The sequence below is a fragment of the Amphibalanus amphitrite genome, unplaced genomic scaffold (assembly GCF_019059575.1).
Source record: "Amphibalanus amphitrite isolate SeventyFive unplaced genomic scaffold, NRLGWU_Aamphi_draft 000728F_arrow, whole genome shotgun sequence".
Taxonomy (NCBI): domain Eukaryota; kingdom Metazoa; phylum Arthropoda; class Thecostraca; order Balanomorpha; family Balanidae; genus Amphibalanus; species Amphibalanus amphitrite.
In genome coordinates, this window is record NW_024882222.1 from 121,472 (window position 1) to 147,200 (window position 25,729).

A 25,729-nucleotide genomic window follows, 5' to 3' on the forward strand; every position below is an offset into this window, starting at 1 on the left:
TCCACCGCGAGCTCCGCACCAAGACTGCCCTCGTCCCTGACCCTGGCCGCTCGGCCCTCCAAGGTCACCCGCCAGACGGCAGCACTGACGGGTGACATAAGGCCACTAAATACTACAGTTGATCTCTATTATGGTGTGCCCCCCTCCCCCCAGTCGGAAAGTAGTTCCCGCGCCCCTGACCGTGACGATATTTAGGGTCATGCAGAGAAGTGCAGTAAAACGCAGCGCCGCTGTCTGGACTCTGGAGCAGTTCGACACTGTGAGCTTCACCTGCATTGGCTGGCCAATCCTCTACGAGTGCATGTGTATTATGTATACTATACGTGGGTCATCTAATCTCATATCCGGCCCGCACCCAAAAAAGGTTGCCGACCCCTGATATAGGTATAGCCACAGTGTGGTATAGCCACCTGCCACAGTGTATATAAATAGGTATAGCGAAACTACAGGTCCTACAGGTGTAGGGGAAGTAAATCCTTTAATGAGGTTAGTGCTTGTGCGAGGAACATGTTCATAAATAGTAGAAAATGTAAAAACATGACCTTATTTCCTCGATAATTGCCAAAACTAATGCTGTACAAATATATACTTTATTTGAAAAATGTAATATTTCGACCACAGGTCTTTTTCAAACAGTTTCAAATTAGAAAAGATAAGTATATATAATATACTTATATAGTATATTATATAATAAAGTATATATTTGTACAGCATTAGTTTTGGCGAGTTTTGGCAATTATCGGGGAAGTAAATCCTTCACATTTGATGCTCCCGACAGCGCGCGAAATTTCCACCAATTACACCATGCAATTGCTAGTGACCGTTTGTTACCATAGCAACAGAGCAATGCACGCGGCGTCTGAAATTCGATTCCGGATCATTCCAGATCATTCGCCGCGCTCGTAGCTCATCGTGGTGACTGTGGCGTCCGCCTGTGGTTTTTTGGTGATTATCTTGTGATTTCGTATTCTTTCTACTGAAATATGGTAAGTTATATAGTTCTGCCACAGACCTTTTTCGCTTTTACGATGCCTGTGTCAATGTGCCGATTATAGGCGATAGTATGGCGATTGCTTTTTGCTCATGCTTCACCTTGTATGCTTGTTTTGGTGAATAACTCCTGAGCTAATATTTTGTCCCATTTGCATTGCAGCGTGAATGCATTTCCATCCACGTGGGACAGGCCGGTGTGCAGATCGGCAACGCCTGTTGGGAGCTGTACTGCCTGGAGCATGGCATCCAGCCGGACGGGCAGATGCCCTCGGATAAAACAGTCGGCGGAGGAGATGACAGCTTCAACACTTTCTTCAGCGAGACTGGCGCTGGAAAACACGTTCCACGCGCGGTGTTTGTCGACCTCGAGCCAACTGTAGTAGGTAAGTTCAGAAGGGCCAGATTGCAATTTGCAAACAATGCAATTGCGACAAAACCTCGTCTGTGCGCACTTCGCGAACCGGCACATGTAGGTAGGATAAATCTGGGATATCATTTCTGTGTAAGTCAAATTGGATAAGCTTAACCCGCGCCGGGCCGGTGCTCCGCGACTTCCGCGCCCGGCCGGGTGGGGGGTGTCGACTCTGAACAACCCCCCCCTCCCTGTCTAACTCGGCTCCTGGGCCACGTATCGACACGCGGTAAGCGGCATTCGAAAAAGCGTCAAAAATAATAACGGAAACACTTCGGTCACTTTTTTGGGTCAGGTCGCCAGAGGTCATCAGAGCCCAGAGGTCAAATTTAGTCCATTTCAACCATTTTGGAAACCGCCAACGGCGAACTCGGGAACCAATAGGGCTACAGCGCCGCGGAAATGTGCATTCGATAGCCCTTTTACACACCTTTCCGAGTTTTTTTTTTTTTACATATTTGACCCAAGATCAACGGTTAAGCCTCCAGAGGGCAAGATCTCCCAAAATAGCAGCTTTTTATGAAAAACGCTTATCGGTAATAACTTTTGACTCAAGATAGTGACGACGTTCATTTTGCCAGCATCGTGTTCCTTTCGTGGAGACGCGTCGAATGAACTATAATTAATTTGACGGTCATTTATACCTTAGGTCTAGGTCATGACCTGACCGGAAAAGGTCATGTTGCATATCAGTCGATTCGTATCGTAGAGCTGGACCGTTGGACACCAGGGCTGCGGAGTCGGAGTCGGTCGGAGTCGACAGTTGTGACCGGGGTCGGAGTCGGAGTCGATTTTAGAAACCCGAGCCGGAGTCGGAGTCGGAGTCGCCGAAAATCTGTCGACTCCGCAGCCCTGCTAGGTCTGCGGAGTTGGAGTCGGGAGTTGGAGTCGGTCGGAGTCGACAATTCTGCCCGGAGTCGGAGCTGGTTTTTGAAAGCCGGAGTCGGAGTCGCCGAAAATCCATCGACTCCGCAGCCCTGCTGGACACGTCTGACGTGTTCTCATCACTTTAGCATGTCTCTATGAGCTATTGTCAAAAAAAAAAAAACTGCTGGGGATCTTTCATGACGTGATATGACCTCAGCGGACAGCGACATAAAGGGGACATCCGACATTCCACGCTAAGTGGGACAAAAATTATAGTTTTGAATCTCACCTCCTCCGATTTTTCCGAAACTTGTGAAACTGTTCATTCATCTACAATTCAAGGTACATGTGAAAAGAAGGGAGACAAGTTTTGTAAGATATGACGTCACGTTTCCGAGATACAGTTCATCAAATATTGACTTAGGCGAGGCACATTATCATTTTTAAAGTGTCATAACTTTGAAAGTTTTAGACATATCGCATTGTATTAAAGTTTGAAATGAAGGAAATGGACCAGGCTTTAATTTGAGGATGAAGGTGATGACGTCATAAACTAATTAGTGAACTTAATTAAAAATCAAATACCAAATTTTGAATTTGAGAAAAATGGATACCCCTCGATATTGCGGATTTTTACACATTTTATTCTCCTTTACATAAGCTATATCACAAAAAAAATCCAGAATGGGCGGGTTTGCATAGCTGTCTTCCGGACTTCGTAATATCCGGAATTCGCTTGCTTCGTTTTAGCAACCAAGGAGAGGCGCTACCAGGAGTTGCTTCTTTCTGACCTAACTTATCCAAAGCAGACCTAACCTGACCTAATCAAACACTCGTAAATATGTATAGCCCTCACACAGTTGGAGGCTAGCCAAATACTATTTAGAAACGAACATAAGCCCTCACGACAGTTGCCAGCTGGCCAGATGCTACTGGAAACGAATGCGTGCTAAAACACTTTAGGCTGACCGGCCGCGAGCCCGCGACCCATAGATTACGAGTAGAGTACACTCGGCACACTACTCTACTAAGCCATGAAGATAGCTGGGGCATTCCACGATAGATCGTACCACTTTTTTCCAATTTGACACCCTCATCTCTCGGAATTTGACGAGAATTGGTCTCAGGGGTAATCAGGGGCTCTGAATCCACTTTTAACAATTTCAGGCTTATCAGATAAGTATTTTTTGAGTTATGGTGTATAACATTTTTTGGATCTTGCTTTGCAGCGCTAAGTTTGGCGGGCTGTACCTAACTCTAAGACGGATAATTCAAATGCCAGATGTTATATAACATTGAACTTGCAATGAAACAGAGATTAATATGTATTTTTGAGATTTCGAAAAATACACTATTTTTGATATATGACGTATCGAGTTTTCTTTCATTTGTATTTTTTGGACTTTGGGAGCAATTTTTTTTTGAATTTTTATTTCTTTAAAACAATATTTGGCTCATTGTTAAGAAGTATGCAAAAAATTTGGAAGGTGTTCTTTCTATAAATCAGGGGTCGGCAAATGGTGGGGCATGCCCCCTTTGGGGGTAATGGAGCCCTTTCGGTGGGGGTAATGAGGGATTCTGAGAAAGCCTATCTTTTTAGAGCTTGTAGCTCCAGTGATGGAGCCATCGTGACTGTTGCATCCCAGGGTTCAAAGATTAGCCCAGGCCAAAGGCACAGCACACATTGATTAGATACCAATTTTCACGTACCTGCTCGCCTCACCATCTCACCCCTCCGTACAGTCGTTCAAAAGCAGCTGCAACTTTTAACCGTCGCCCGTCTGTTGGCGTTTCAACAGCCGCTAACGTAAGGGGGAGGAGTCGATCGGACCCCCGCGGCCTCTCGGACTCTGATATGGAGCTGTGTATAAAAAAGACGAGCGTGCTACCCGTGACCATAGGAAGCCGCTGCTGCCCATTTTTAAGGTCCTTGGTCAGTTCGTTAGTTAACGTGCTTGGTCAACGAACTTGGTCATTCCGTCTCATTCAAGAGGGCAATGATAAGTGTCGAGAAAATCGGGACCCGCTATAACTTCTTGAAGTGAGATTTTATGGCTCAAGATGATCTCCAGAAAAAGCTCATAAGCCAACGGTCATTATGGGTCCAGAGGCCAGTTTTACCAACAGAAAAATAGCCGCCTGCCGGAATTTTTGCCTAAAGATCGTTTCACATATGGAGCGTAAACGGTAAAGCTTACGGTATCCGGTATCCGCTTACGAGCCCATCGCGTTTACGCTCCGTATGTGAAGCGGTCTTGAGGCAAAAATTCTGGCAGGAGGTTATTTTTCTGTTGGTAAAACAGGTCTCAGGTCATGATATTTTCCGGGCTGGTGAGAAAAAAAAAATGATGGGCTCGAGGGTACAATTTGGTCGTGATCCAATGCCTTTTACGTGAGCTTTTAACGAAAAACCACCCGCCGCCCCTATACGTACAAGGGTTAAATGGGATATAGCATAGGCGGCGGAACGGGGAGGGCTCCGGGGCACCGTGCACCCTTTGATTTTTGCATTTTAACATTAGCCCAGCCCTATGGGCGTTGCATGGAAAGAATGGGACCAAAAGTCGGCAGTGCTACTGCTCCCCCTCCCCCTTAATTGAAGGTGTTCCGCCGCTACTGGGATATAGGCAATAGGCATTAAATGTTTTGTGGAGGAAGTGTCATGTTTTAAATTTGATGCATTGGAAATGCACAAATACCCAAAGAGTTCCAGGACGGTATGGAATTTCAGTAAACTTAGTTGTGTCAGCAATGGGGTCTGGTAGGTGGGGGTAATGGCCCTGCCTGGCGCCCAAAAAGGGGGCACGACCCCGAATGACCTGCCGACCACTGACCTACACGCTACCAAAACGTATATAATTAAGTACTCGTACCTACAACACACTGCTCAGTCATTTTGTAAAATGGCTAGATATTTTGTAAAATGCCTAGGCATTTTGCAAAATGACTGGAGAGTCAGTCATTTTGTAAAATGCCTAGGCTTTTTGCAAAAAGCCTGGAAAATCAGGCATTTTACAAAATGCCTAGGCATTTTACAAAATGACTGATTTTCTAAAGTGCCTGCAACATATACACGGCAGTGGTACGAATCGTTTTCGGCACCCGCTACGCGGGACAGCCTTGACCGCACGCTTCCTGTCACGCACCCCAGACCGACACCGCACTGGTGCGCACGCTGGGGCTATCCCGATTTCTCGGGCCCGGCAGGTCAGAGGGCTGCTCCGGGACATGAAGCGAGGCCGTGCCCTCGGGACATGTCACCGGACCGAAGGATCTGTTTAGAGGCGGATCAGGCCCGTGTACCTGCGGCCGGGGGCGCTGGCTGGCACAGCGGTAATCCCCACGACCGAGCGAACACTCCCCAGTTGGGGCATTCCACGTCAAATCGAACAAAAATCGGCTGTTTTGCACCTTACCATCAGCGATTTCATTATAAATTTGTGAGCGAGTTCCTGTGTCGCCCCGAACATTACATTGATGTTTTTTTGCACATTCTGACCACAGGTCTTCTAAATATAGGGCATCGAATTTTTACAAAATGTTGCATCTTTATATTTTTGAACGACCATAACTTTGCAATCAAATGACGAAGCACTCTGGTGAACAGCATTATATGTAATATATTTAATGGAATAACCTTCTGTTCAAAATTCTAAAAATTGCCAAAAGTTACCAAAAACACTTGAATATATTTCGGAGGCGTTCCTTCATCGGTTCAAGTGATAAACATTTATAGCGCCACATTTGCCGTTAACATATCTGATCCATGTTTTTTAAATATAAATCTCGCGTCTAGGTTGAGATGTGTCTTCTAATTTACATCGACATAATTACCTTTACAGCGTACGAACAAAATTAGCTCCTACACTTAACAGGTTAATAGGTCATAATGTTGAAACTATTCACACTTACAATGTTAATAGGTTACAATATAGGGGGAGAGAAAGCGGGCAGGGATGAGGGGGGGGGGAGAATTCTAGGCAGGTCACATCAGTACTATGCCTACCAAAAGTAAACACCGCTGCCTGACAGGATAAATAAGTATGCAAACGAATGAATGACTTGAATGAATGCACGAATGAATGAAGTATGAAAGAGAGGGGCATAAGCATATTATAGGTGAGCAGTCGAATAAGAGAGAGAGAGAGAGAGAGAGAGAGAGAGAGAGAGAGAGAGAGAGAGAGAGAGAGAGAGAGAGAGAGAGAGAGAGAGAGAGAGAGAGCGGGAGAGAGAGAGCGGGAGAGAGAGAGAGAGAGAGAGAGAGAGAGAGAGAGAGAGAGAGAGAGAGAGAGAGAGAGAGAGAGAGAGAGAGAGAGAGAGAGAGAGAGAGAGAGAGAAATACACACAATAATAATCGCTTCACATAAGAAGTGTGTCTGTGTGGGAGGGGGGGGGGGGTCGTTCAACAAATCGAAACACGTCTTATACCAGAGCCTATGATCAATAACCGTGTGGTATTCTAGCTCCTACCGGGGACCCGTAACGGACACCACTACTTGACGGTTTACACGATCGTCCATGATGCCACGTTTGTGTTGAGTGCTGGTCGCTCGTCTCTAATATGAAGAGATTCAGCAATCTTTCTCTCGCGCTCAGTCTTGCACACTTGTATTATTGCAGCTGTCACGTGTGATGGGCTCGGTTGTATGCCACGGTGATCTTCCCGGAAATGGTCCCCGAGAGGTGAATCTCTGCGACGTGCTCTTAAACTCTCAAGCAGCGAAGACGCACGGCAGCGTAGCATCGCACGGATCACACACCTTTTCACCGACAATGGATACAAGCTCAAGACAATCAACAGAGCCATTGAGGACTGTATGAAATCCACAGACCAAAGGAAAAGGAACAGAACATCAATCACCCGACTAGTTCTCCCCTTCATCGACGACCAGCTGACAAGATCCGTACAGGCGGTGGTGAGGGGCAGCGGCCAGCAGGATCTGGGAGTGGCCTGGACGAACGATAACACCATCAAACAACATCTGGTACGGTCAGCCCTCAAACCCCCACCCTGCCCGGGAGGAGCTCGCTGTCATGCGTGCGCGGCGGGTCTTCGAGGACGATGTCACACATCCGGAGTCATCTACCAACTGACGTGTACCCTCTGTCAGAAGACATACATCGGGGAAACCGGCAGAATGGTGCGACTCCGGTACAATGAACATTGAACATTTACGAGACGCGAAAAACCAACGCAGAGATTCACATCTCGGGGACCATTTCCGGGAAGATCACCGTGGCATACAACCGAGCCCATCACACGTGACAGCTGCAATAATACAAGTGTGCAAGACTGAGCGCGAGAGAAAGATTGCTGAATCTCTTCATATTAGAGACGAGCGACCAGCACTCAACACAAACGTGGCATCATGGACGATCGTGTAAACCGTCAAGTAGTGGTGTCCGTTACGGGTCCCCGGTAGGAGCTAGAATACCACACGGTTATTGATCATAGGCTCTGGTATAAGACGTGTTTCGATTTGTTGAACGACCCCCCCCCCCTCCCACACAGACACACTTCTTATGTGAAGCGATTATTATTGTGTGTATTTCTCTCTCTCTCTCTCTCTCTCTCTCTCTCTCTCTCTCTCTCTCTCTCTCTCTCTCTCTCTCTCTCTCTCTCTCTCTCTCTCTCTCTCTCTCTCTCTCTCTCTCTCTCTCTCTCTCTTATTCGACTGCTCACCTATAATATGCTTATGCCCCTCTCTTTCATACTTCATTCATTCGTGCATTCATTCAAGTCATTCATTCGTTTGCATACTTATTTATCCTGTCAGGCAGCGGTGTTTACTTTTGGTAGGCATAGTACTGATGTGACCTGCCTAGAATTCTCCCCCCCCCCTCATCCCTGCCCGCTTTCTCTCCCCCTATATTGTAACCTATTAACATTGTAAGTGTGAATAGTTTCAACATTATGACCTATTAACCTGTTAAGTGTAGGAGCTAATTTTGTTCGTACGCTGTAAAGGTAATTCTGTCGATGTAAATTAGAAGACACATCTCAACCTAGACGCGAGATTTATATTTAAAAAACATGGATCAGATATGTTAACGGCAAATGTGGCGCTATAAATGTTTATCACTTGAACCGATGAAGGAACGCCTCCGAAATATATTCAAGTGTTTTTGGTAACTTTTGGCAATTTTTAGAATTTTGAACAGAAGGTTATTCCATTAAATAGACCATAACTTTGGTTGTACTTGTTTGATTTGAATGAAATAAACCTTACTGTTTAGGTAATTTCTTAAGCATTTGTTTAGAATTGCACCTACTTAAATATATGACCTTGAAATTTGCTTAACTCTGTTCTTAAGCACAAAAATTGAAATAGCAAAAAAACACGTCACCTTCGATTTGGCTAATTTTCATATATTTTATTGTCTACTATATTCTTAACAACCTATGAAAAAATTAGAGTGGGCCATTCATAAGTTTTGAAGAAAATGGCACATATGCAAACGAATGTTAGCACGCGCAGTGGAGGGGGAAGAGTGAATTTCGCCCCACCCCTCCTGTTTTTCGCCAATATCTCATAGTATTAATGCGAAATTATTTATAGCTACCTGTCCAAAATGGAATTTCACATCTCATCGTGCAAGCAAGAAGAAAATCGGTTCACAACTGGTCTAGTAATAGCGGTGTAAAGTGAACATCCTGTCGCCGCGGCGACGCGGCGACTCGGCAGCCGGCGCCGACCGCTAGCCGCCGCCTGATTGTAGACTGTGCCGGGACGGAACGGAACGGTTCCGTCTTTACATCGCGCTCCTTACCGCTGATAACGTTCGATTCGCGTCAAATTTTGTGAGAAGACTAAAAATTGTACAGGCAATCTTATGGTGTAAGAATTGTGAAAATCGGTTGGTAAACAATTGAAATATGAACGTGTAAACACAAAATTGTGATTGCTGCCTTTCCCGCGTTGGCCGATCCCGCCTCAGCCGGCGACATGTTACTCTTAGCAGGTCTCTAACTGCCATATTTATTATTGGACTAGGTGCCGAGCATTACGCGCAGCGTAATGAATCAATTTTCATTAAAATCGGCCCAGTAGCGGCCGAGTTATGACCAGAATAAATTTGGCGTCTCCTTCTGGCCGGCGGTGCCTTGTTCCGGTATTCATTGCCAAAGGTCAGTGACCTTCCAGCTCTGATTTCACCCAGTTTTGCAAGCGAAGAAACTGAGCCTAAGGCGCGTGCCGTCTGCTCGGCGCCGGCCGCGGCCCAAAATCCCGCAAAGATGCGCCCGCCACGTGCAAACCGCCGAGCGCACCCCCTCCAAAGTTTAATACAACAAACAGATGCACGCGTCCGACTTACGTCGAAAATTTCACCCCCGTAGCCCGCACCGTTCCGGAGCAATAGCCCGCCAAGCGTGACTGACGCGTTTCATACGGACATTTTGATTTTTATATATGTAAACTAGAGGGACAGCATTACGCGCAGCGTAATAAATCAATTTTTATTAAAATCGGCCCAGTAGCGGCCGAGTTATTACCAGAATAAATTTGGCGTCTCCTCCTGGCCGGCGGTGCTCTGTTCCGGTATTCATTGCCAAAGGTCAGTGACCTTCCGGCTCTGATTTCGCTCAGTTTGGCAAGCGAAGAAACTGAGGCTAATGCGCGTGCTCTCTGCTCGGCGCCGGCCGCGGCCCAACATGCGGCAAAGATGCGCCCGCCACGTGCAAACCACCGAACCCACCCCTTCCAAAATTTAATACAACAAACAGATGCACGCGTCCGACTTACGTCGAAAATTTCACCCCCGTAGCCCGCACCGTTCCAGAGCAATAGCCCGCCAAGCGTGACTGACGCGTTACATACATACATACATACATACATACGTACAGACGTTTTGATTTTTATATATGTGAACTAGAGGGACAGCATTACGCGCAGCGTAATGAATAAATTTTCATTAAAATCGGCCCAGTAGCGGCCGAGTTATGTGTAGAATAAATTTGGCGTCTCCTCTTGGCCGGCGGTGCTCTGTTCCGGTATTCATTGCCAAAGGTCAGTGACCTTCCGGCTCTGGTTTCGCTCAGTTTGGCAAGCGAAGAAACTGAGGATAATGCGCGTGCTCTCTGATCGGCGACGGCCGCGGCCCAAAATCCCGCAAAGATGCGCCCGCCACGTGCAAACCACCGAGCGCACCCCCACCAAAATTTAATACGACAAACAGATGCACGCGTCCGACTTGCGTAGAAAATTTCACCCCCGTAGCCCGCACCGTTCCGGAGCAATAGCCCGCCAAGCGTGACTGACGCGTTACATACATACATACATACGTACAGACATTTCGATTTTTATATATGTAAACTAGAGGGACAGCATTACGCGCAGCGTAAAGAGGGACAGCATTACGCACAGCGTAATGAATCAATTTTTAATAAAATCGGCCCAGTAGCGGCCGAGTTATGGCCAGAATAAATTTGGCTTCTCCTCTTGGCCGGCGGTGCCCTGTTCCGGTATTCATTGCCAAAGGTCAACGACCTGCCGGCTCTGATTTCGCTCAGTTTGGCAAGCGAAGAAACTGAGGATAATGCGCGTGCTCTCTGATCGGCGCCGGCCGCGGCCCAAAATGCGGCAAAGATGCGCCCGCCACGTGCAAACTACCGAGCGCAACCCCACCAAAATTTAATACAACAAACAGATGCACGCGTCCGACTTAAGTCCAAAATTTCACCCCCGTAGCCCGCACCGTTCCGGAGCAATAGCCCGCCAAGCGTGACTGACGCGTTACATACATACATACATACATACGTACAGACGTTTTGATTTTTATATATGTAAACTAGAGGGACAGCATTACGCGCAGCGTAAAGAGGGACAGCATTACGTGCAGCGTAATAAATCAATTTTCAATAAAATCGGCCCAGTAGCGGCCGAGTAATGGCCAGAATAAAGTTGGCGTCTCCTCTGGCCGGCGGTGCTCTGTTCCGGTATTCATTGCCAAAGGTCAGTGACCTGCCGGCTCTGATTTCCCTCAGTTTTGCAGCGAAGAAACTGAGCCTAAGGCGCGTGCCGTCTGCTCGGCGCCGGCCGCGGCCCAAAATTCCGCAAAGATGCGCCCGCCACGTGCAAACCACGGCACCCACCTCTTTCAAAATTTAATACAACAAACAGATGCACGCGTCTGACTTGCGCCCAAAATTTCACCCCCGTAGCCCGCACCGTTCCTGAGCAATAACCCGCCAAGCGTGACTGACGCGTTACATACATACATACATACATACATACATACGTACAGACATTTTGATTTTTATATATGTAAATTAACAAGAAATTCCCCATACATACTCAAAAATGTATATTCTTTCGTATAGTGAAGATAAAAAGACGTGAAGATATCGTTGCGTGATAATGTTTTCGTTGAATTTTTGGCTTCATGATGCATTTCCACACGGCTCAAAATTCACCGCAAAATACCGTTTGCCTGAGACACTTTTACTATGGAACTTGAATGCTTGACTACGATGACTATGTATTTCCATTCTCGCAGAGTTTGGGATATCACTAATCAGCAATCATTCATTTCAGAAGCATGTCTTGACTCTGTCTTTCAAGGTCACGCGCGGTTGCGTGATGTTGATGCATGAAAACGGCGTTTGCCGCGAGAGTTATGAATGGCCCACTCCAATTTTTTCACTGATGGTTAGGAACATTGTGACGGACATATGTAAAAATTACCCGAATCGAAGGTGACGTGTTTTTTGCTATTTAAATTTTTATGTTTTAATTCAAGGTCAAATGCATTTCAAGGTCACTTCAATTTAATTTTATAATTAAAGATCAAAGCCTTATCAATTGCCTACAAGACCCTGTTAATATCATTTTGATAGCAGAAAAGGAATCAGAGCTATAGACATTTAAAAAATTGATGTGTGGCATTTTTGGCTATATTCGATGACCTATATCTCAGCGATACTTAATCAAATTTCGAAAATATTATACGTAACTCAGTTTTGAACCATGCCCAGTCTGCCTATAAATTTTCAGAAAAATCGAAGGGGATGACAGATTTCGGTGTTTGATTTGACGTGGAATGCCCCAGTTACTGCCATCTCCTGGGTAGGAGCCGGCCGAGGAAAACGCTGCCAGAGGTCAGCTTTGTTCCAAGGACCTCCCACACTAAACGTGAACGCACTTGCCAACTGCGCCACAAGGGTGGTAGATTGTGGACCGATTTACCTTGCACGGGAAGATTTGCAATTGATGATTTCGTGCAAATTTTCAGCGAACATGTCAAATTGATGTATGATAATATAGCGAAAGTTTGTTGTTGCTTATGTAACGCGTGTAGAAGCTATTTGTGAAAAACGTGAGGGGACAGGTTCTTAGGGCGCGGTTTAACAGTCAACGTCCGTCCATCCGCTCTCAGATGAGGTTCGGACAGGCACGTACCGCCAGCTGTTCCACCCGGAGCAGCTCATCACCGGAAAGGAGGATGCTGCCAACAACTACGCGCGCGGCCACTACACCATCGGCAAGGAGCTGGTGGACCTCGTGTTGGACCGCATCAGGAAGCTTGCCGACCAGTGCACAGGTAACTAAAGATTCTGCCGCCTTTTCCCGAATAATGACCTGGCATGAATATTTGGTGCATGGTGGTAATAACTGGTAATTGAATAATTGATTGCTTACGTGTAATTTTTCTAGGGTGTACTTACGAGTATTGAAGATTAAATAAGTGAGTATTTTACTCAACCATTCTGTTCGCGTGTACCAGTTTCGAAGTTCTTGCGTGTTACGAAGAGACGGGACCAATTCCCAGTGTAAAGTTTGTTAAACCACACAGCTATATGCCAGAATAGGTTGGAAACCGTGCGATTTCACGTACTCAATCCAGATCCGAATTCATTTGTGCACCCATACTGCCACTAACGGTTGCAATTTTTACAGGTCTGCAGGGTTTCCTGATCTTCCACTCTTTCGGCGGCGGCACCGGCTCCGGCTTCACCTCGCTGCTGATGGAGCGTCTCAGCGTCGACTACGGCAAGAAGTCGAAGCTGGAGTTCGCCATCTACCCGGCTCCGCAGGTGGCCACAGCCGTGGTGGAGCCGTACAACTCCATCCTGACCACCCACACCACCCTGGAGCACTCCGACTGCGCCTTCATGGTCGACAACGAGGCCATCTACGACATCTGCCGCCGCAACCTGGACATCGAGCGCCCGACGTACACCAACCTGAACCGCCTGATCGGCCAGATCGTCTCCTCCATCACGGCCTCGCTGCGCTTCGACGGCGCCCTGAACGTGGACCTGACCGAGTTCCAGACCAACCTGGTGCCGTACCCACGCATTCACTTCCCGCTGGCCACCTACGCTCCGGTCATCTCGGCTGAGAAGGCCTACCACGAGCAGCTCTCGGTCGCTGAGATCACCAACGCCTGCTTCGAGCCGGCCAACCAGATGGTCAAGTGCGACCCGCGTCACGGCAAGTACATGGCCTGCTGCATGCTGTACCGTGGCGACGTCGTCCCTAAGGATGTGAACGCCGCCATCGCCACCATCAAAACCAAGCGAACCATCCAGTTTGTCGACTGGTGTCCGACTGGCTTCAAGGTGGGCATCAACTACCAGCCGCCGACCGTGGTGCCCGGCGGCGACCTGGCCAAGGTGCAGCGCGCTGTCTGCATGCTGTCCAACACCACCGCCATCGCTGAGGCCTGGGCGCGCCTGGACCACAAGTTCGATCTGATGTACGCCAAGCGCGCCTTCGTGCACTGGTACGTCGGCGAGGGCATGGAGGAGGGCGAGTTCTCAGAGGCCCGCGAGGACCTGGCCGCGCTGGAGAAGGATTACGAGGAGGTGGGTATCGACTCGGTGGAAGGAGAGGGTGAGGAGAACGAGGAGTACTAGGCGCTGGCGCAGGCCGCGCTGACAGTCCGGTGTTGGTCCCGTTTGTGAGCTGTGATGATACGGTTGGCCGGCGCGTGGCCGCCCTGTGAGCGGCTGGCAAACAGCACCCGGTGGTTGTACCCGTAGCTCGTGTGATCGCGGAGGAGTGTCCGTTTCGGTTGGCGGAAAATAAACGTTTCTGGTTGTTCACGATTGGTATTACAAACACAAGCACAATACAAAACGCGTAACACATGGTGGCTCCATTGTCGAATGGATTGATATTGGTTGTACGAGCAAAGCGCACTTTGAGAATGGCCAGTCATTCCGATAACGTAATGGGCATTACACTGCAAGTCAAACGTCACATGTAACAAAAGTTCATACTTATGCCATCAGCTAGTGAACAGCTAGTGACACCGCGATCGGCCGATCGCTGCTGATTGCTTGAGCGTGTAGCAGCGAGCACTAGATGTTTGACCAGTGCGGTATCCGGCTACGAATGGTAAATAAACGTGTGAACATGGTCTAAAATGAACTCAGGTTTCAAACGGACTTCTCATAAACCTAGTCTCAGAGCGTAAAGAAAAATAACGAGTAACATCCTGAGGCTAGTCTGCTAAGGACCATGTCAATAACAAAACACACTACACATCTTGGGAGACGCTCTCGCACAACTGGCACGGTCACCGGGGCTCTGCGGTGGAGTCCTCACTCGGTATCACATGATCGCACCCTGCGCGGTCCTCTCCTCTCTCTCAGTCGCACTTGTGAAAGAACTCAGCACTGCTGTACATAAACGGACGCCCCGGGGGCGCGGCGGTCGGGAGGTAGCGCTCAGTTGCCCGCCACGTACGAGATCCAGTCGGACGTCATCGACACGCGGTGGTAGATACCTGGAACGGCGCGACCGTCAGAATATGCCCCAGGCAAGGGCGGATCCAGGGGGGGGCCAACGGGGCCATGGCCCCCCCTTTGACGCTGAAAGGGGGGGCCAACATATCTTTTGGCCCCCCCTTTCATCCGTGTTCTTTTTCAGAGCCGACTCATGTATTCACGATCATTTTCACTTTCTTATCTACGCCAAGGCCAAACATCTCTATTTTTGTCCAAATATGACAATGGCCCGGCCGTGTTGTACCATCTTAAAACCCCAAATCGGAATTATTGAAGGAAAACTTCATGAGCCATGGATATGCCTGAGCTACTATGGTATCATGATGCTACCATACTTCATTCCCATTATAACCAAAACCTTGAAATGCACGTTTGTTTACACGCCGTATCGCCGCGATCGCCGCACTTTTTCGCTCTAATATCGTATACACTGCCGCGTTGGGGGGACCATCAAAGCGTCCAAAACCGCAGCATCCAAGGTACGCAACATCCAAAACCGCAGCGTCCAAAGTACGCAACGTCCAAAATACGTCCAAAATCGGGTACATAGGGAGCATTCACAACATCCAAAACCGAAACATCCAAAACCGCAACATCCAAAACGTATCATCCAAAAACGCAACATCCAAGGACGCATCATCCAAAGTACGCAACATCCAAAGTACGCAACATCCAAAGTACGCAACATCCAAAACCGTTAGGTTAGGTTAGGTTAGGCTAGGTTAGGTTAGGTTAGGTTTCCTTATCCCCGGTATGCATAAATCAGTAGGTTAGGTTAGGTTAGGTTAGGTTAGGTTAGGTTAGGTTAGGTTTCCTTATCCCCGGTAGGCAAAAATCAGTAGGTTAGGTTAGGTTAGGTTAGGTTTGGTTAGGGATAGGCAAAAATCAGTAGGTTAGGTTCGGTTAGGTTAGGTTAGGTTAGGTTCGGTTATGTTAGATTAGGTTAGGTTAGGTTAGGTTGGTTTTGGATGTTGCTTGCCTTGGATGTCGTGGTCTTGGACGTTGTGGTTTTGGAGGTTACGAACTTTGGATGTTGCGTTTTTTGGATGATACGTTTTTGGACGTTGCGGTTTTGGATGTTTCGGTTTTGGACTTTGTGAATGCCCCCTATAAACCCGATTTTGGACGTATTTTGGACGTTGCGTACTTTGGACGCTGCGGTTTTGGATGTTGCGTACTTTGGGTGCTGCGGTTTTGGACGCTTTGATACGGACCCGCCGCGTTGTTGTGTGCAAAGTCCTATATACCATATATACCGGTTGTGCTTGGAGTCGGTTGGGTAATCACTAATCGAGGTGTGGTAGGTTTGCAACTCATATTTTAGCCCATGCCTTCTTGGCTTAAACTTTCCACACTCACATTGGATTTTAAGATCCAATTTTGCTCTGTTGACATTTATGCTGAAGCCAATTTTGGGACACCACCAAGGCTGTTGTGCGCATATATTTTCCAATGTTTCTCTGGGTTTTAGGAGTATTAGTGCAAATTTTCTCAAATAGCAATGAGAATTACCTACAGTGCAAAGTCAGTGCCTGCAAAGGAGTGAAAAGTTATCTGCAACTTAACCTAGAAGAAAGATGAAAAGATAGACCAGAAAATAAGTAAATAACAACTTGCTTTAGGCACATTTTAAGGACCCACCAAACCATTTTCCAGGATAAGCCATCCATGATGAAAAGACGAGGACCACCTGTGCAAAAGTCCATGATGGACTTTTTCTCAAAGAAAAGTAAAAACAGAAACAGGCAAGTAAAAAAGTATTTGAAAATGTAATGGAAGCCATTCTGGATGCATATATTTGACATGTGTGGTAATTTACAACAATGTTTAATTGGAATTGTATTGTATAATACATTTTGGTCAGTGTTTTAGTCTCAGCCTCTTAGATAGGTGTCTAATTTTGGTGCTGCTTTATTTAAATGAGCATTTTAAAGCAATTAAATCCACCTTTGTGTTAGTATCAACTAATACTACCTTGGCTGCTGAGTGCTGGCATATATGGATAATGGATCACTACATCTGCATTGTTCTGAATTCCACACACCGACTTTTTCAGCCTGGATCCACAGCCATCTGTCCCAGCCTGTGATCCTCCGAGCACCCCTTCTCCTACTCCTGGACCAGAGATGCCCACAGCAACAGCAGGAGCCTATGCAGGTACAGTAGCTTATGTTGCAGTTCATTCAGGCATATTGTGTTCAGTTATAGTTTAATGAATTCTTGTATTAAAAATGTGAGTATTACATGTATATCCCTCTGCTATGTGAATAGTGTAATGACAGCTATTGTTCTACCTCTAAACCGCCTTTTGCACCTGTGCTGTTGTATTATTGTGCCTGAATCTGAAAGCAAACAAGATTTAATCAATATATACTGCCAGAGCATGCAGTAATATCATCAGAAAAAAATTATACCTTTTCCCAACACTTATATCACTTTCATTTATTTCTAAAACACGCATGATTTTAAGGGCACCGGCAGCCACTTACCTATCGACATCCCAAGTCAGGGGCGAATGGGCCGCGCACACAGAAGGACACGGCCAGAGGTCACGGGGTCGCCTGGCCACGCCGCCGCCCGAATCGAGCTACCCATTGCCACATTCTTATGGTTTGCTTGATTTGTTTTGTTCGGTCGGTCCCTTTGCCACAGTCATAGCACAGTCAAGACTTTTCGATCGGTCTATAACGTGTCGGTGCATTGTAGTCTGCGCACCGACCGCTACCGCCACCTATCCTACCCACTGGTCGACGAGGCTCGCAGCGCTCGCGGCGACCTCTACAGCGACGAGTGCTGACACGGCTCAGCGGCACAACGCGCACCGCTCGCCGGCAGTCACAAATAGTATCTAAAAATAGAATAGTTATACTAGCTTTGTGAATTCTGGCTAAGATTGGTTTGAACTATCAATGGCGCATGCTAGAGCAGAAGCTAATATGAGCGTCATTTGACCATTGTAGTCGGCGCGCCCCTAAGCCCCAATTATCATATTATCATAGAGCGTAAGCTGATTGTACGGGCGTCACCGTCGTGTTACCTATGCCGTCTTCTTAACCTTCTGTCGGTAACCTTGCTTTAGTCTAAACAGACTACTACATATACCTAGATTGTTTTTACTTTTTTATCGGACATTAGCTGGCGGTCCGAAACACCCACTGGTTGTAATGGTAACATGACTTTGACAAACGGTTTTTGAGTGAATGAACTAGAAACGTTGCATTTTCTTGTTTTATTTTTATGCAAATAACATTTTTTTAATATTTTGCAAACGAGCTTGGTGGTATTCCGACTTCTTAGGTACCTACCAAAGATGCCAGCGCCGACAATCGGCAGCTTTTTTCCTAATATGCTTGCCTAATTGATAAAGTAATTTTCAGAGTCCAACCAGCAGAGTCCAACCTGACCGTTTAGCGACCGGATAGTAATCCTATATCCCCTTGCTTGTCTCTTCAGAGGAGGATCGCCCCTTGGCCCTGGAGTCTCCTGTGACGGGTCCTGGCCCTGGAACCTCATCCTTCACGCCATCTGAAAATCAGTCAGCAGGCTCTCCAGACCAGAGTGGTGGCGATTCAGAGGACATTGTTGGAATCCCAGATGATAGGCCTGTTCTGCCTCCGAATGACTTCGGTTTTTTTATCGCAAAGAAAACCAGCGATGAAGAAAAGCTAGAAGGACTGACCAAACGATGGTGTCCCTCCGAGAAAAGTCAGTTCCCTGTTTCGTATCACACAAAGAATGGGGTGTCCCGGCCGAGGTATCTTCTCCGGCATCACTTGGATACATACAAGTGGCTGGCTGTATCCAGAAAGGGGAACTTATCTGGTGCATGGTGTAGTGTTTGTGTGCTTTTTGGCGAAACTCTTGATGAAGGCGAAGGTGCACGTGGAGGTAAAGGCAGGTCGAAAGGCAAGCTGGTGAGCCGCCCCCTTGTCGACTTTTCTGACTTGACCGGCAAGAATGGTGCTCTGGATTCGCATGCCCAGTCAGCATCCCACCAGGCCAATGCTGCAAAGGCTGCCAGCTTTACGATCGCAATGAAGGATCCAAAGAAAAGCATCGATGCAGTGATGGACACAGCGAGCGAGCGCGAGGTCAGGCGTAACAGGGCAGTACTGACGTCAATCATCGAAACGCTCAAGTTTGCTGTGACGCAAAACATATCACTGCGAGGCCACCGTGACGATGGGCGAATTGATGGGAGTGGTACTCAGCCAGCCGAAAACGATGGAAACTTTAAAGGGCTGCTCCGATTTAGGCTTCAGGGTGGCGACGAAGTACTGAAAAGGCACCTGCAAGATGGTTCTGGTAACGCGCTTTACACGAGCAAAACAGTCCAGAATGAGCTCCTCGACGTCCTCAGGACTTTGGTGCAGGAACGTGTGACAAACAAGGTGCAAAAGGCTCAAGTATGGGCGTTGATGGCTGATGACACTACAGACATTTCAAACAGAGAGCAGATGGCTGTGGTGGCTCGATATGTAGACGAAAATGAGAGTGGCCAACTCGTAATTCGGGAAGACCCTGTCGCTCTTCTGGATGTGATGGACGTCATTCGGCGGTCCGCGAACGGCCCAGAGCTGAAGATGTCGGGGAAGAACCTCGCAGAAGCGCTGCTAGGCAGTATCCGCAAGCTGGGCCTGGACACTTCTCGCCTTGTAGCCCAATGCTACGACGGCGCGGCTGCTATGTCGAGTGAGCGGGTGGGCGTGGTGGCACAAGTGAAGGAAGCCGCACCACTGGCAGAGTATTTCCACTGTGCGTCTCATGCATTGAATCTATCGACGTCACTCATCAACAAAGTGGATTTGGTAAGAAATGCCTTGGGGACAATGGAGACTGTCGTCGTTTTTCTAACAGATGGTGCAAAGCGGGGCGAAATCCTGCGCTACGCACAGTCATCAAAGATGGACGGCGATAAGAGGCTCAAGCTGATCAAACTGTGCCAAACACGGTTTGTCGAAAGGCATCTCGCTGTGGAGCGTTTCTTGGAACAGCTCAGCGCTATCCACCTGGCACTGGAGCAGATCGCCACGTGGCAAGATCGGCGCTCCAGTTCGAAGGCCACGGCGCTTCTGAGTGCCATCTCGAGGACCGAATTCCTGGTAGGTCTGGTCGTAGTTGAACGGTTGGCCGGCATCCTTCGGCCATTGGCTCTGGCACTTCAGGATAAGCAGCTGGACCTCACTAAAGCCCTACAGTTGGTAGATGCGGTGAAGTCCGTGCTGACGGAGCAGAGAGCCTCCAGTGAAAAGGAATTCGCTGTGTTGATGCGGACGGTGGAATGCGCTGCAGAGAAGCTGAGTGTAGAGGTGAGGAAGCCGCGTCTGCCAGAAAAGTCCGTCTACCGGGGAAATGCAGGCAGGGATCTCTCCACAGAAGCCTACTACCAGATCACGGTCTTCAATCCTGCCGTGGATCTCGTCCTGCAAGACATCAACCTGCGCTTCGGCAAGCACACGCAGCTGACCGCGAGCCTCAGCAAACTCCTGCCAAAGAAAACAGTTTCTACGGAGTGGTCTGACGTGGAGCCAGCCTACGAGCAGTTTAAAGGTCTCCTAGGATCAGTAACTGACTCGCAGGTGAAAGCCGAGTTCAGCGTGTGGAAAGCCATGTGGCGTGATAAACCCAAGGAAGAAGTTCCGACGACTGCTATCAGTTCCCTCAACGCGTGCCCGGCTGAAATCTTTCCAAACGTACATATGCTTCTAAAGGTACTCAGCGTGCTACCAGTAACAACCGCAGAAGCCGAGCGCGTGTTTTCCAAGGTAGCTAGGACACTGACAGCGCTCAAAACGACCATGACCGAGGGTCGGCTCGAGGCGCTCGTTCTGCTTCAGGTACATCGGGACCACATGCCGGCGACCAGCGAGGTCATCAACCGCTTCGCTGCGTCTGCCTGTCGCCGTCGGGAGTTCCGATTGCGCCTGTAGCGCGACGCGATCCTGATCCTGCGCGATGTGGCCCTGACCCTGCGCGATGTGATCCTCGACTGCTCAATGTTATCCTCATCCTGTGCGATGTGATATTGAAAGGCTGACCATATATGTATGTACATACATAATATACATTCGGTTCTGCGCCAGACGTGTCAACTGTCATCACTATCAGATGTCTGACAGATAGGATGACCGCGTATTAACTGATAGGCTGATTGTGCTGATCTCTGTGAACAGGACAGCTAGCATAAACGCGATGAAATCACCTGATTTCAGGAAACACATGTGATATAAATCATACGCGTATTGCACAAAAACAGCTTGGCTTGAATAACAAGTTCTTCATCATGCATCATTTTGTGAGCTTACTTGTGAGCCATTTGTGCCCTAAACCGCTAATGTCATTATGTCAAATGCCATTCCGGGTTGAAAATCCAACCATAAGACCGATTCATAGATTCATATCTGGCTAAACATATCCTGTGCTGAGGGATTCATGCTATCAACATTTTACCACAATTACATGTTTATTACCAAAGTTATTTTTGTCCCATAGGCACCCAAGCTTCTACTAATAAATACACGCTATCACTTTAACCCGCGCCCCACTGGGGGGGGGGGGCTATTTATAGCCCCCCCCTCCCGTTTTTCTGCAATAACTTCCAAACCGCTTGACGTATCGACGCCAAACTTGCAGTACCTTCGGCTGCATCAATTTGACACCTTGTGTCAAAATTTGAACTTCGTAGCTACCATAGGTCGGCCGGAAATGACGTCAGAGTGACGTCATGTTCGTCCGATTTCGACGCAAAACATTGAACCACGGCAATCGCTCCCAAGAGCTCAGTTTTTAAGCTAGATCCAATTTCTTTGCATGAAAGGACTCAGGATTGACCGCGCTATCAAACTGCTATCTCGGATTTTCAAAATTTTGAAAATTTCGAAAATTTTATATAATAATATTCAAAATTTATATTTTTATATTTTTTTCAAAAAGTTTTTGACTTTTCGAAAAAACCGGAATATATGTGACAGAACGCATGATTATGACTAACTCTAGTAAGTTTTAGCTAAATATCTTAAAAAATGGCCAAGTTATACGCATTATTGCAAAAAATTCACAATTATTAATTTTTCAAATCACTTTTTCAGTACGTATTTGACATCGTACACCAATATAAATGGCACCATCGTGTTCCTGAGCTCAAACTGCATCCAATAGACACCTTTTTTGTTGAAAAATGTTAACTTCAAAATTTGACCTTTTTTGACCTGAAAGTGACCTGACCTAAGCTAAATTTGACTCAAAATGACCTCAAATGACACAGACGACATCAAATTCGAAATCTATGGCCTAAATGGACCATAAAACATGTGTCACGTGACCGACGCATGATATAATATTTTCGTGACCTGTGATGACCTGACCCTGACCTGAAAATCAAAGTACAAGTTTGGTACCCTCAAGGTATCTAGAGCATCTGTTCACGAGTGTGGAAACCAAAAATGAGCCTGATCTGACTTGTAAGACGGCGGCCAGAGCCCAAAATGTGAACAAGCCAAAGTGCTAATAATTTTTACTTTGACCTGACCTGTGACGTCATCGGTGACCTCGAGGTCAATGAAATTAGGTTTCGCTCGACAGTTTTTCCGGGGCTATCAGACGCCGTTTGAATTTTGACGATCGGCCCAGTAGTTTCGGAGTTAGGAGGGGGGGCTATGAATAGCCCCCCCCCCCCCCCCAGTAGGGCGTGTTATACACAGACCCCAGTGGGGCGCGGGTTAAGCATCATTCACGTCCATCTGCTTTTGCATGCAGAGCAGGATGCGGAAAATGTACCCCATCACGGCCGGCTTTCTCAATGACATTTTGACTACTCCCAAGTAATAATTTAGGTTTTCTGCCTCCTTATTTGTTGTTCGGATATCGCTGCATGTATAAGCCCACCTTGCAGTTCCCCTTCAATTGGCCTAGGCCTAGCAAAAAATAGTCAGGCGTTAACCCCTCTCCTTAGAAAGGCGCTTTAGCAGGGTATAGGTTGCCACTACGGATTGCCATTTGCAAGGGCGCAGCCAAATTGGGGCCTATTAACCCCCCCCCCCCCCTACCGCCGAAGTACGTGATTTTTTTTTTGATTTTTTATTTTATTTGATTTTTTTTTTTGGCAAAATTGCAACCTTACAAAATAAAGTGGCCGAAATCCGGGGAGAAAATAGGATTTGGGGGTAGGTTAGGTTCTGCGGGCCCTATCCTAGCGAAAAACATGATGGGCATTTGGCCCCCCCTTTGAGATGCCCCTGGATCCGCCCTTGGCCCCAGGCAGCACAAAGAACACACTCGTGTGAAATGGACGGTTTGACGACTCCCCTACTTGAGAATGCCCTGCTTAGCTCATGCATTAGAACATTACTAGGCGTCGGTGTAGAGGTAAAAATGATCTTATTTGGGTGATCAATGATAATCATTACTCCGGAACATATTTTCGAATTCCCCCGTCCAGATAAGTGTATTTTTTAGCTACCTACTTTTTCATTAATTAACGAAAAAACGATGGACTGATCCTTCCACAAGCCACATTTTCCTTGCTCATAAGTTTACTCGTAGGTTTTTCTGTTGTCTTATCGAGAAGAGAACCTTCAGCAGCTTATGAGGCGAACTCAAATAGAAAGTGGTTTGGGTGGATGATACATCAGTCGCACAGAGTTGCCGATGGGCGCCGTGCGGCCACTGACCTGGCTGCTTGCCCTGGGCGCAGGAGTAGCCGGCAGACACGATGCCCATGAGATACCACCGGCCGTCGCTCTCGATCATCAGAGGTCCGCCGCTGTCACCCTGTCGGTGGGGTGACAGGTCAGACACCGTGTGACATACGAACGTCAGCCGCTGTCACCACCGGTCAGACACTGACATACGGAGGTCCACCGCTGTTACCTTGTCACCGGTCGGGTAACATTACGAATGCCGCTTTTATCACATAACGTATAGTACATACATGCGCAAGCGCAGCACGAGCGTTTTCGCCGCCCCGTTCCTGTTATTTACACTAGTCTGTCACCCCGTTTCTGTTTATTACCTGGCACTCGTCTGCAAGTGCTAGCCCATTCCTGTTATTAGCCCGACACTCGTCTGCCACCTCGTTCCTCTTTATTACCTGGCACTCGTCTGCCGGTGCCACCGTTCCTGTTACACACCTGCCAGCCCGTCCCGTCCCCGTTTATTACCTGGCACTCGTCTGCCGGTGCTACTGTTTATTACCTGGCACGAGTCCTTGCCGCCGTTGATGTAGCCAGCGCACATCATCTCCTCGTGGATGATGACGTTGATGCCCTTCTGGCGGTGCCACTGCTCACACATGTGCCGGTTGATGACGGGAACGTCGACCACCTGCAGCTCCTTGGGGCGCACTCGAGAGCCTGTGTGCGGAGCGGACGGCGCGGTCAGTGAGGCACACAGACACTGCGACAGCCCGCCACATGGCACACAGGTCCCGCTACACGGCATACGGATCCCCGCCACACGGTACCACACAGATCGGGCCGTAACACGGTGCACCACCATTAGCGCCGCGCTGTACGAGAAACGATACTGCTGCCGCTAGATGGCAGCAGGGGTTAGCGCCTGAATGTAGACTGTGCCGCCGAACCGGACAGCCGAGTGTTGCAGTAAAACCGATTACCGAAACACCGACAACCGACACTAAAAGCTGGATTTATTTGGACAAACAGCACCGTTCCGTGCTTCTATCCTCAGGATACTGAAATCCTTCTCCTCCACGCCGCAACCCTCCTCCGGGCTGGACAGGCAACTTTATCTCATGCGGGCTGCTCCCTTGGAGCGGCACCACTGCTCCCGAGGGAGCGCACCCCGTAGCCGGGTGCAGTGAGTGCCTTGGGGCTGGGTGGCCTGTCCTTGGACGGGCTCAGCCCCGGCGACTCACTAGGGTGCCTGCCCAGACCAATGTCTCCCCCTATATCCTATCATCCTCCCGGCTCTGAAATGGTCACAATAGAGATTGCAATCCCGGAACGTTTTGCCAATCCCGGGATCCCGAAAGTTTTTATTTCGGGATCCCGGGATCCCGGTCTTGTCACTAAATGTCGTAAGAGTGATTTCCTACGGACATATTTTGCGTCTTTTAGCTTACCACAAAAAAGAGGCAACCAAAAGCCATCCTTAGATCATGTCATTTGCATTAAAAACGATTGAATTTGCAAGGAAAACGTTTCGATTTGATTAGCATGAGTATTTATTCCCAATTGGCCTTTATAAAACTGTGCGTCGACCAGTACGTTTACTAGACGGGTTCCAGCACATCCACGCCTCACTCACTCTTCGTCTGCGCTACTCGTAGTTAGCGCGACAGTTTTAAGCCATTGCAGGTCTGTCTGCCTACTTAAAAACTCGCAACCAGTGTACGCTAAATTTGGCAGCTCCCTATTTCACAATGTTTTCAAGACGTCGCTTGGTCACTTCACCTCCTTCCGGTTCCGCTTTCATCACTAATGTCTCTCATAATTTGCTCGAAAGTCGCTTTGAGAGCAGAGTCACTGACTGGGAGAGCTCCAAGTCCACTCTACTGTCTTCAACGTCTGAATCAGTGAGCTCTGCCGTCACTTGCGTGACATCTGTGACATTTTTCTGCGACACGAGCTCAAAGACTTGTCTTGATGACCTCTTTTGTTCCGGCCACGGACAGGCAAGTCAGAATCGCTGAACGATCTGTGATCCTGCCTAAAGATGTTGCAGCGCTGATACTGCATTTTTTTTTTTGGCGTTCGGGATCC

At 47.9% G+C, this 25,729-nt stretch overlaps 2 protein-coding genes across 2 annotated transcripts in view; one reads left to right on the forward strand and one right to left on the reverse strand.

The window, feature by feature from the left end:
• The first annotated feature begins 758 nt into the window (after positions 1 to 758).
• On the forward strand, positions 759 to 14,321 carry LOC122365285 (tubulin alpha-3 chain). Its single transcript, XM_043336380.1, has 4 exons — positions 759 to 986; positions 1,154 to 1,376; positions 12,650 to 12,814; positions 13,171 to 14,321. The coding sequence occupies exons 1-4, from the start codon at positions 984 to 986 to the stop codon at positions 14,130 to 14,132; spliced, it is 1,353 nt and encodes a 450-aa protein (XP_043192315.1). The 5' UTR covers positions 759 to 983; the 3' UTR covers positions 14,133 to 14,321.
• Positions 14,308 to 25,729, reverse strand: part of LOC122365284 — a 29,499-nt gene continuing 18,077 nt past the window's right edge. Inside the window, exons 8-10 of the mRNA XM_043336379.1 lie at positions 24,201 to 24,358; positions 23,678 to 23,777; positions 14,308 to 15,007 (exon numbers count right to left, since the gene is read on the reverse strand). Of these exons, the coding sequence (XP_043192314.1) occupies positions 14,949 to 15,007; positions 23,678 to 23,777; positions 24,201 to 24,358 (317 nt within the window). The 3' untranslated portion in view covers positions 14,308 to 14,948. The remainder of the gene's footprint in view (positions 15,008 to 23,677; positions 23,778 to 24,200; positions 24,359 to 25,729) is intronic.

Coding starts and splice junctions, on each gene's coding strand:
- LOC122365285 (XM_043336380.1), top strand. Junction 1,377..12,649: donor CCTCGAGCCAACTGTAGTAG/GTAAGTTCAGAA, acceptor ATCCGCTCTCAG/ATGAGGTTCGGACAGGCACG. Junction 12,815..13,170: donor GCTTGCCGACCAGTGCACAG/GTAACTAAAGAT, acceptor CAATTTTTACAG/GTCTGCAGGGTTTCCTGATC.